Source organism: Ailuropoda melanoleuca, chromosome 13 (assembly GCF_002007445.2).
Source record: "Ailuropoda melanoleuca isolate Jingjing chromosome 13, ASM200744v2, whole genome shotgun sequence".
NCBI classification, from domain to species: domain Eukaryota; kingdom Metazoa; phylum Chordata; class Mammalia; order Carnivora; family Ursidae; genus Ailuropoda; species Ailuropoda melanoleuca.
The window spans coordinates 29080947-29093597 of NC_048230.1; the positions used below are offsets into that span (position 1 = coordinate 29080947).

At 37.1% G+C, this 12651-nt stretch overlaps 1 protein-coding gene across 1 annotated transcript in view; it reads right to left on the minus strand.

Annotated features, from left to right (window-relative positions):
* KANSL1 (KAT8 regulatory NSL complex subunit 1) overlaps positions 1–12651 on the minus strand; it is a 168540-nt gene that overhangs the window by 43049 nt on the left and 112840 nt on the right. The window contains 2 exon segments of the mRNA XM_011235065.3: positions 2224–2328; positions 9751–9892. Of these exon segments, the coding sequence (XP_011233367.1) occupies positions 2224–2328; positions 9751–9892 (247 nt within the window).

The window sequence follows — 12651 nt, forward strand, 5'->3', positions numbered from 1 at the left end:
GGCTTTATTATTCTCATAGGGTATTTTAAGTTTTGGAGGCTACTGAGTAACCTCATTCCAGCACTCATCATTCTCACCTTAATCAGTAAGTCATAATGTTATTTCCTTGAAAATTGTGTTTAACTTCTTGAAACTGTATCTTAATAGTTAAAAAAAAAAATCCTCTTCGGCCTTTATTGAGTCCCATAAACAAAAATACAAAAATGAACAACATAGCACAAAACAAACACCTCTGACATAATTATTCTTAAACCACAAGTCTTCAAATGTTTTTTGAAAGGGAGGCGTAAAAAAGGGGGGGGCAATAAATATTTCCATTATGGAAAAAAATTAATAAGCAAAATAGAAACGAAAAATAGGATGGTTAAATGTGAGTATGAAAAGTTACAGCTGCCCCTGTGTCAAGTGTGACTTAAGATTTTTTAAAACAAAATTGAAGACAAGGTATACATCACTTTTCAGAAAAGAATCTGGATAACAAAGAGGCAAATTAAAGATGTAGCTTAAGGATTACCTTAAGTGCTACAAATATAACTCTAAGTAAGCCAACTGTATTTGAGCAACCAAAACTACAACATGAAACAAAGGTGAACAGTCCAGTCCCTACAATGTATTACAAACCTACAGGGAAAACTCTGCTTGGCAGTTGACATATTAGGCATGAGGAAAATGATCTTGACTTTCAAGAATCATATGATCTAATACTAAGCATACTCATGCAAGTAAATGGTGGGAAGGAAAAGGGACAAATCTCTAAGGGGTGCACACACATGCACATATGTGAACATGTGTAAATACAACGAGAATCAGAAACACAACGAGACACTGTCATGTCCTATCCTTCACAAACATTGAGGTGAGAAAAACTTGACTACAAGAGGTTGTTCAAAAATCCTTGGAAATCCTAAATATACAAATATATAAATATCTTTACAAAATTCACTCCCAATCACATTTGCCTCAAATCTCACATTTCCTGTACCTCATACCACCAAGCACCAGGTGACCTTACCCATGTTTTCTCATACTTACAACTTTTTTTCTTGGCTAGAGCAATCACTAAAACAGTTCACAAATAATTTGTAAAAAATAATTCTATAGATAGCATATAATGAACTTACACTATTGACTTGAATACTAGCAAAAATCTGGCATTCTACTCTTTAAACCCTTTTCTAGTTAAGAACCATTAATCTTGGGACACCTGGGTGGCTCAGTCGGTTAAATGTCCGTCTTCAGCTCAGGTCATGATCCCAGAGTCCCGGGATCGAGTCCCGCATTAGGTTTTCTGCTCAGTGGGGAGACTGCTTCTCCCTCTCCCTCTGCCTGCTGCTCTGCCTACTTGTGCTCTGTCAATAAATAGATAAAATCTTTAAAAAAACCAAAAACATTAATTTCTTAATGTCCTCACATTTACCCCTGGCTTTAAGTTCTCTCATTAGAAAAGTTAGTTTCCAGCATATCACGTGAATTCCTGCTTAAAATGATAATAATAAAGGATAACGAGCTTTGTTGATTTGCCAATGCAATGAGAGTAGCTGGTTTAATGCAGGATTTAAAGATCCAGCACTCTAGCCTCCCCTGGAATTTCTAACAAATTACTTAAATCAAGAAATGTTAATATTCATAAAAGCTAATGAGCTGCTGCGGGGGGAAAAAAGTGAAACAAAAAAGTGCTCTTGGGATTCAGAAGTTAAAGAAATTTGGGTTTTGAGAGAAACAGAGAAAGAAAAGGAATCATGGAAAAGGAAGATGTGGGCTAGGCTCTAAGGATATGGAAGATCATAGAATATGACAGCTTTACCCTCATTACAGAATTAAATGGGGTAACTGAGAGAGAGCTCTTTCAACATCTCTGTGAGTGAAACCTCTAGTCCAACCTTTTCATTTTGTAGTGGCCCAGGAAGGCTGTCTTTCTTGTCAAAATATCCGAGCCCCATGGTCTCCTGATTCTCAGTAATACTCCACAATGCCACACTTGCTCTGGCTGTGTTGTCTTGAGTGAGGAGCTGCTTTTGAAATCAAGGTCAACTACATAGCTGCAGGAGGAGCCCTGTGCCGCTCTATTCAGGAATTCAGGCCTTGAAATGCCAAAAGTGATAAAAGGGGATATAGTCCCCTCCTTCAGCCAAAGCCAGGATCCTTGTTACACAGAATAAACTGTGTACTGATGCAACCCCCAGAATTCTCATTTATTCCCCCTTTTCTGCCTTTTATACTTACCAATTTATCATTCCCATGATCTGTCTTCACTTCAGAACAAAGTGGAAGAAATAAGTCTGTTATTGTATGCTCCGGGGGAGGTGCCTCTCCAAGAACTATCAGCCCCTGCAAGACAGAGAGAAAAGCAGCATAAGTGAGTCATATCATAAGTCACAAGTTTAATTTAAGAGTTAACAGCACAAGAGTTAGGGGTAGGGGACTGGTTTACCAAAGCCCTTTTCCCTTTTCCTATGGTTCTGAAACAAAAATACATCTTTGCTTTCCCGAGAGTTATTTCAACATAAAGCCTAGCTGCAGCAAAGAGTAAGGCCTAAATCAGACCCAAGCTTCCCCCTTTTCCCACTTGAATGCTGTGACCTACATAAGCTTGTTACCTTTAGCATCTTTTAATCTGGACTCTTTAGCGGAGTTTGGTACTTTAGACTGTATTATTACCTAAACTATACCGTAATAAACAGCAGCAATGCAGTTTTTCTAGGTAACTCGATCACATATGTGGCTTAAAGACCACCTTAAGTGCTACAAATATACATGACAAGCCAACTGCATTTGAGCAACCAAAACTACTACATGGAACAAAGGTGGAAAAGTCTAGTCCCTACAATATATCACAAACCAAGAACTTAAACAAAACTGTTCCAAAGGCACCTGTTTCTCATAAGCAGAAATAACACTCCAGATTAGGTTCCTGCTTCACAATTTCAAAGTCAGATCTCACATTCATCCCAGGAAATAAAAAAATGTAAAAAGAAACTTAAAAAACGATTCCACAAATCCTATCCAGTCAGCAAGGACCCAGCCTGGTAAACAGAAGTGAGCTTACAGTGTCTTACAGTGTAGAACCGACAAAATGCCACACACAGGAATCTCACCATGAACTCAGAGGTAACCAAAGCCTAGTTTTGACACTGTGTAACAGAAAGACTGGGATGAAAGTAACCAGGGCTTTCTGTGTGTCTTTGATTCTCCTTTTCTGATCTAGAAAATAAGGAGAGCTGCCTGATAGGACTCTCTTAATGGTAATTTTGTATTAGAATCACCTGGGGAAACTTACCAAGCTGTACCTGCCCAGCTTCAACATCAAATCTACTCTGAGTCCCTGGGTTAGGGCTGGGTATTCTACATTTTTTAAAAAGCTCCACTGGTTAAATCCTAAGGCAACCTCTAAATTGAAACATATTAGACTTGATCAGTCTTGACTCAGCATCAAATCCCGCAGTGAACATCCTAAAATACAGATTTCAGGACCTAAAGATTTTGACTGTATCAACTTAAGCTCCCTAGCCATTCTGATACAGACTCTTGTAAGCCAGTGAACCACATGATCCATTCCTGGGGTCCTTTCTAACTCAAAAGTCTCCATGAAATAGGGGATGCAAAGAGATGAAATGGGGAAGGGGGAGGGCTGGTATTAAGAACGAACAATGGAAATCTACCTGTCCCCCCCCCAAAAAAAATGAAGAAAAAAAAACACTTACAACAACCCTCCCAACACCTCCAAAAAAGAGAAACAACACTTACATATCCCAGATAAGACTATGACTAGCCTATGTAGAAAATGAAGTGGAAACTCCTCAGAAAGGGCATAAAGACCATTAAGAAACATTTGCCCAGGGGTGCCTGGGTGGCACAGCGGTTAAGCGTCTGCCTTTGGCTCAGGGCGTGATCCCGGCGTTATGGGATTGAGCCCCACATCAGGCTCTTCAGCTATGAGCCTGCTTCTTCCTCTCCCACTCCCCCTGCTTGTGTTCCCTCTCTCTCTGGCTGTCTCTATCTCTGTCGAATAAATAAATTAAAAAAAAAAAAAAAAGAAACATTTGCCCTAGCTTTCTAACTGAAATTTCTCTGGCTAAAAGAACTGCTGCAAAATATTTTCTTCTCTCAATCACAGCATAAAACAGACTTCATAAACTTAACCATATCAAAGTAAAAACTATTCGCAAAAACCAGTTATCCTGCACACTATTCTCTTCTTAAAATAGTGCATTCAACATCTTCCCTGCTTAAGAGCCCTGGTTAGTTACACCGGTCCCATTATCTCCCAGAAAATATCTGCATGTATATGAGGTTGCTGCCATTGAGAGGGGGGTTATTACAATATAGTTACTAGGTAAATAAAGGCAATTAAAGGTTACAATACTACCTGCTCTTATGTCCTTTGTTCATATTGATTCTACCTTTTTTTTTTCCCAAGATTTTATTTATTCATTTGACAGACAGCCAGCGAGAGAGGGAACACAAGTAGGGGGAGTGGGAGAGGAAGAAGCAGGCTCCCAGCGGAGAAGTCATGTGGGGCTCGATCCCAGAATGCCGGAATCACGCCCTGAGCCAAAGGCAGACGCTTAACGACTGCGCCACCCAGGCGCCCGATTCTACCCTTTAAAAATACATTTATCCAAAATGTCATTCATCCTTTCAAAGAGCTTGTCAAATCCAAGTCCCATCTCCTCCCTTGGTTAACTAACCCTACTTGTTTTATCTACATTACCAGAGTTCCTAAAGCACTGGAATTATGTCCTACATTCTGTGTATCCGATTCTCATTTCCAGAGCAAAACCTTGGGCCAATTTATTTACTATTGCCTCAATTTGTTTATTTTATTAACTAATGTTAAGCCCCTTAAAGACTTAGACAAAATACAAATATATTTCAATCCCCCATATTCACTAGCAGAATCATACATCAAGAAAGGAAATGTGTAACAACTGTTTGAGTTTTAGGTTAAATTTTATTTTCCCTGAACAGGAATATTAAGTTTATATTAATTACAGCCAGAAGCCTAAATAATCCAATTACCAGGTATAAAGTTACTCCCTCAATTTTTTTTTAGGTGAGAAGGTAAGTCAGGATATAACAGCCATTATTTTCCAGAGAGAGAGAACTTTTTCCTTAAACCACTGAATAATTTCTTAAAATAAACACCTCTCTGAAAGACAACAAGGACACTCTCCTGAGACTTATAATATAAGACCTGGTAGGGCCCATTTATTCCCCATCATTTTATAGACCCAGAGAGGATGGAGGCTGAAGGTCATGTCAACAGGCCAATCAACTGCAGACCTGGGCCTAAAGACTGAGTCAAACTACTCTTGTTCTTTCATTCATTCAACTCAAGCCATCATACAGGAAAGGAGAGACATATCCTTCCACCCCCCTGTATCCCCATCCAAACCCATTCCTGAAAGTGCTTACATTCCAATATTGGGGAAGACAGATAATAAACAAGATGAATAAACAAATTTTATGTAGTACATTAGAAGGTGTAAAATGCTGAAGAAGAAAGGACAGTGTGAGGATTAAGTGGGAGTGGGCATCTCAGGGCTATTACTGCACTCTATTTCTATATTTAGAAATACGTAAGACAGCAAACCAGCAGAGGCCAAGATACAAAGACTGGGAGAGTCTCCCCATCCTTCACCACTGCTCAAGTCAAAACCAGAATCATGTGTAGGCCCCCAGGTCTAGAAAACTCCTACACAAGGATCCAAGGAATTGAGATGGGTCATAGTTGCATGCAGTCATAACATATCCTTATAAATTATTCCTCTGTGGAAACACAAAGCTGTCCTATAGAAGTCAAAAAAAGGAAGAAAAAAAGAATATGAACCAAAATCGAAAAAGGAAGAATTGGTAGAAGGAATTATGCTAAGCCTGATTACAAAACAGGGCAAAAGAAAGAAAGCAAAAATGAAAAAATAAAAAAGTTTTAGACTTGAGTTAATTGTTTCTATTTCACCAATTTCATATAATATATGGAGTCAAAGTACAAGATTAAAAAACATCACCTCTTAATTTATAATACAGAATTAAGATGCAATTCACATACTCCCTCCCCTTTTCATTCTGAGTACGTCAATCTTCCTTACCCATCTTAAGATAAATCAGTGATTTCACTGAAGATCAGTTCCACAGGAACCATCCCGGGTTACCGAGACAAGACATAGCTATCCACAATGCCTTATAACCCTGTAAGATGTGAATGTCAACTGCTTTATATCACTCTTGAAAACAAAGGTGTATTTCTATGCTTCTATTATTCCATTCAGCTCCTTTTCTATCCAGAAACTTCAATGCTCTTCCGCCTCTCACTCCCAATAATATGTCCATCCTTAGTTAGCAACTGCTGTGTAATTTCACAGATCACTCAGAAGAGATAAAAGAAAAACGGTTATGTTTTGTATTAGACATTAGAATGTTGAAGACTGTGTTAAGAAGTCTCCTTTAGCAACAGAACCCACCTGGTCCCTGTGCTTTCCCCCTCAGTTTTATTTAACAGGTATGAAATTTCAATAAATATGCTTGAGACATGTAAGGAAGATGACAGAACAGCAGTGTTAGACCAAAAAATGCTTTGGAATTAGATAAATGGCTCTGAGTTCAAATTTAGCTCTGCCTCTTACAAACTTGTAAGCAGTAAGATTTGCTCTATGATTAAACATACATGAACATACCTGTCTGTGTACACACTCCAGGTACACAGTTTTCCTTTCTCATTCTATAAGGCAAGGGAGCATCTTTTAAAAAAAAAAAAAAAAGCTCACTGAACATGAAAATTAAAATAGTAAGGAGCAGTGCACAGAGGAGTTCTTAAACACTGTATCCTTTCTCCAGAAAGCAACAGGAATCACTACTCCCAAAAGAAACTCTCAAGATTCTCTCAACCTGGAAGTTAATACTTCATTTGTAACAGAAAAGAAACTAGTAATCAACTAGTGGTAGTTCTCAAATTCATTCATTCTTTCTTTCTTTCTTTTTCTTCTTTTTTTAATATGTCACTTTAAGAAAATTAAGGTTAACATGTTAGAAAGGAAATCCTTAAAAAGAAAAAGCTTCACTCTCTAATTCCCCCATCTAAGACAAATTATAACTCTACAGTTGACTACCAAACCTAGATTCATCTCATGAAAAGGCCTGTACTACCCAGGCAATCCTAACAGATCTTGGAGCAGGATGGGAAATGGGAACATCAATCCACTTTACCAAAGCACAGGCAGTAAAAACCTCTCCCATTTTAATGATTCAAAAAGTGTGCAAGCTCTTAGAAACAACTAACTTGAGCAACAAATGCTTGTACCTCAGCTCTGCGCTCACATGTTTACTTGACCATGAACAAACTGCTTACTTCTCTTACCCTCCACAGGTTTACCTTTACATTTGTAAATAGTAAAACGCTTAGCACAGTGCCTGGCACATAGTGAATGTTCAAAGACTTCTATTATTATAGTGATATGAGACCGGACACATGTTCATTTATCTTCAGGGTAAATTTTATTGCTTGTATGTTATACAGGCTTGAACAGTATCCCTCCAAAATTTATGCAACCTAAAACCTATAAATGTTATCCTTATTTGAAATGAGGGTCTTTGCAGATGTAACTGGGTTAAAATGAGCCCTACTGTGGGCCCTAAATCCCAATATGACTGGTGTTCTTTTAGGAGGGAAATGTGGGCACAGACACACAGAGACAAGATGGCCAAATGAGGACAGAGGCAGAAATTGGAGTGATGCTGCTTTAAACGGAGGAACACCAAGGACTACCAGCAACCACCAGAAGCTTAGAAGGAGGGAAAGATTCTTCCCTAGAATCTTCAAAGGGGGTGTGGCCTTCCCTATACCTTGATTTTAGAATTCTAGCCTCCAGAACTATGAGAAAATTAATTCCTGTTGTTTTAAACTTACCACTCAATTTGTGCTGTTATGGCAGCCCCAAGAAACTAAAACATTTATTTTAAACAGACACTGTAGAAATATAAATATTTAATAAAGCTGTCGATTTTCAACATATTACTTATTAGGATTATCATTCAACTTTTATTCTTCCTATCACAATTTTGTAACAGACATTATTCAGACTGCAGACCAAGAAAATATATTATCTTGAATGCCTTATTTTACAGACCATGAAAACGGAGGCTCAGAAAGGTTCAGTGACTTTTCTTCCCGAGCTTATATAGCTATATGGTAGCAAAGACAGGACTAGAACAAAAGATTATCAACCCCAAGCCTGGCATTTAATATATTATGCTCTGAATAATAAAATTCTTGAAGAGTCAATATATGGATAAAACTCCAGAATAACCACTTTCCAGATATTTAGAAATACGTAAGACTTTTGAAAGTTTCCCCAAACTGCTGTCATTACTGCTGAGTTATGAGCTAAAGAATAAAACAGGAACCAAAAGTAAAGTAAGAATATCTTCTCTGGGTGCCTGGCTGGCTCAGTGGAGCATGTGCTCTTGATCTCTGGGTTGTGAGTCTGAACCCCACACTGGGTGTACAGGTTACTTAAAAAATAAAATCTTAGGGGGGAAAAATCTCACACACAGCTAGTGAGACTGTAAACTGAAGCTGTTGCCAAAATACTTCTCCGAAGTATGCATCAAGAACATAAAAGTATCCATGATACGTCTTAGCTAAAGATGTTTATTATGATATACTTTATAATTTTAATAAAGGCGTAATTAAAATAGTCGCCAAGAAAGGTAATAGAATGTAGCCAATAAAAATGTTTTCCCAAAAAAACAAGAAGAGCACTCCAGTGAATTTCTGGAATAAAAGCTTAGATGACATATATGGGAGGCTGCAGAACTTCAAACTCTTGTCATTTTATCTTGTCAGTTGGTCATCCTTTAACTTCTGGCCTACTAATTAATTTAATGTATACAGTCCACACAGTATAGCAATTTTCTGAAGGCTTTGACCAGCACTAAGGCAGGACAAAAAAATGTTGCAACACTTATTTTTAAGAGCAGTAGACTCTTCAGCTAGCTAATAGAAAAAAAACTTGAATGTAAGCTTCACAAAAGTAGGATTTTTATTTACCACTGACCCCTCTAAAGAGAACAGCGCCTGGTACACGGTAGGCACTCACCTATTTGCTAAACGGATGTCTTTTCCATGCACATTTATCCCTCAGTCAAACCCACACTGAGTAAGGGACTCTTTTCTAAGTTGATTTTTAAAAAGAAAAATTTTAAGTATTAGTAATAGTCACTATCCAGTGTCACTATCAAAGATAAAAGTTCTATGGTAAAAATCAGGACTCTGTAGATCAGAGGACACAGAAAAACCAAAATCCCAAACACCAATGTCTAATTTCACTAGAACAGTCTTTCAGGAAAAGTCTTATTTTTCCTTAAGAAAGCAAGGGAACCTTAGTGATAAAACAGAAATGCATCTAAGTAAAACAGCAAGATGATATCCTCGGTCATCACTGCTTTTCCATAAATATACAAATACTGAGTTACATCAATGGCTTACGTTATACAGTCTCTTTCTTAAGTTTCCTATTAGCCCAAATACAGGAACTGTTTTGTTCTAAACACATGTTCAATTTACCATTATACTCAAACAGTGTTGTCTGCACTATTCTAAACAACACCAGGCCTTTAAACAAATTAAACCACTATATCAGATCGTATTAAACCCTTTTCTTTGACACAGTTAAGAGTTATTGAGGGATGGGGAAAAAAGGATAATGGTTAATTTTTAGCTGGGCTGAAAAAGACCAGACATGTATCTCTTACCTTATTAGCACGTATCTGTTTGTAAATGTCTGTTTGCTGCCGAATTCGATATTCCAAGTCAGAAACATGAGCCTGAAGCCAGTTCCAGCGGCTGACAATCGCTGCTCGGTCTGCCGCCCATCTCCATTCTGACCTGCGTCTCCTAAAAGGAAATAAACTCAGTGAAATTCAAGAGTAGCAGCAACATTTATACCCAATGGGAATGGGAGGATTTTAATACCTAAAGGCCCTTATGTTGCCTACTCTAGTGCCAAGAAAAACCCAAGACTTTATGTATGTATATATGTATGTCTGTCAATCACAAGACACACATGGACAAAATTTCACATATAGATACCTCCCAAATTAACTAGTTGAAACTGCGTTCCAGGATCCTGAGCCTGCGGCAATTTCAGAGGAGACACAGAAATATTCTCAGGGGACAGAAATTTCTCAGGGAAGAGAGAACTATTTTCTACTTTAACATAAGACATAAAAGATTATCTACACAGAAAATCCAAAAGACACCCAAATTATTAAAGCAGAGAATTAAGCAAAACTGTCAAGACTGGCATACAAAAACTCAAAAAGTGTTGGTATGTGTCAACAAGTAGAAAATATTCATTTTTATAAAAAGCACCATTCACAATACCAACTAATGCTAACATTATACATACAAGATTTTGAGAAAAATAATAAAACCTGAAAACATAAAGACCTGTATAAATGAGATACAATTTTTTTAAATGGCAATTTTCACATGTGCATAAATTCAAATAAATTCTAACTCAAATTCCCTACAGGGTTTTTAATGGAAGCAGATGAAAAGATCCAAACATTCACAAGGAAACGAAGGCCAACAGTAGAGAAATCTAAAGAAAATATGATGGCACTACAGACTTAATGTAAAACCCTGACAATTAAAGCAATCTAGAAAGACAGAAAGACCAGTGAGACAAAATACAAAGCCCCCAAACTTAGAACTGGATATATAAAAGGGATGACATCCATTATAAGTGGGGAAAGACTGAACTATTCAATAAATAGTACTGAAATGGCCAGTTCTTTACATAGAAAAAAGTAAAATTAGTTCTCTTCTTCATCATATAATTCCGTAATTTTAGAATTCCTAAATCAGAAAAGCCAAACAAAAGTATCTATGGAAGGGTTCCTTAAATAAGACACAAAAAACATTTTAGCTAAGTTTCAACACACAACAAAAGATTTAATAAAGTTAAAGGCAAGCCGCTGCTGTTTGGTAGAAGATAACTGTAACACATATAACTGAAGATTAAATATCAGAATACAGAACAGAACTCGAACAAAGAGGTTAAAAAATGGACAATCCAGTAAACGATAAATAGAAAATTCATGTAAGAGAAATCCAAATGGACAAAGAATACATAAAAATACGCCATACCTTGTTTGATTTTGGTTAAAATATTAGTATCAGTTCAAATACTAGGAAGCTATTTCAAACCCAGACTGAAAAAACCAAGTTTTGGTAAGATGTGGGAAACAGCAATTCATACACTGCCGGTAATAAAACCTGGCACGCCTGCTTTTGAAGGGTAACCTGGAAATACTTGGTTAGACAGAAAAATGTGAATTCCCAACCATCATGAAATTCTATTTCTGAGAACAACATCTGCATATCTGCATGAAGAAACAGATTTACTGCAGTAGAGTATGTAATAGCTAAAAGTTACCATCTAGTTTGCTGAAGTAGGGAAATAAACTGAGAAGTCGTTTGAGATACACACAAGTAGTAAAAGAGTTTAATGGAATGCTACTTATTAATAATTATTATTATTATATGTATCAACATGACTGAATCTCAACAATATGGAATGGAAAAACTGTAAGAAAACTAAAAAAGAATAAACATACAATAAGGACTGTTACCAATACATAAATAGTAAATGTATAAAAACATGCACAGAACTGATACTCAACAAAGTTAGGATCAGGGTCCTCAACACCTCTTGGAAGGGGAATGAAGAAGCTGGATTTTAGCTCTACTTATAATGTAATGTGTGGTTCCTCTTTAAAAACAAAAAGTCTGGGGTGCCTCAGTTGGTGGAGCGTGTGACTCCTGATCTTGGTGGGGGTGGTGAGTTCAAGCCCCATGTTGGGTGTAGAGGCTACTTAAAAAAAAAAAACCTTAAAAATTACAATAAAAATAAAAACAAAAAGTCTGATAGAAATATGACAACATTTTAACATTCCTTAAACATTAGAGGGGGTATATGGCACCTGGTATATTCTGTAATCAAAATATTTCATAATCTTCCATAAAATCTTTTCCAAGAAAGCAGCAATCACACTGACTGTAGCCCCACCTCCAATCAGGATATACATACTCACTACTGAGGATTTTAAATGGCTATAGGTGAACTTTAACATAGTCTACTGATGAGATAAAAACAACAACAACAACAATAATATAATGTCGGGGCACCTGGGTGGCACAGTCAGTTAAGCATTCGACTCTTGGTTTCAGCTCAGGCCCTGATCTCAGGATTGTGAGATTGAGCCTCTCATCAGGCTCCCTGCTCAACATCTGCATCTGCTTAAGACTCTCTCCCTCTCCCTCTGCCGCTTCCTCCTGCGCGCTCTCTCTCTCTAAAATAAATAAATCTTAAAAAAAAAAAAAAACCCACAAAACCATAAGGTCAATAATGAGAGAACACATTTAACCACAGTAGGGTTATAAATGAGTTATACCATTATAATTAATACCAAGGTTAGCAATGATATTTTACTTTTATTTAATATGGTCCAAAAAAAAGCCATTCGAGCCAACCACTGTGATAAAGTATTATCCAATTATTTCTCTTTTAGAAAGAAGACATTTTATAGTTCCCTAACCTTGATGGAATCAGTACAAGATGTAAAGATACTTTTAAAAAAAAACTGTAA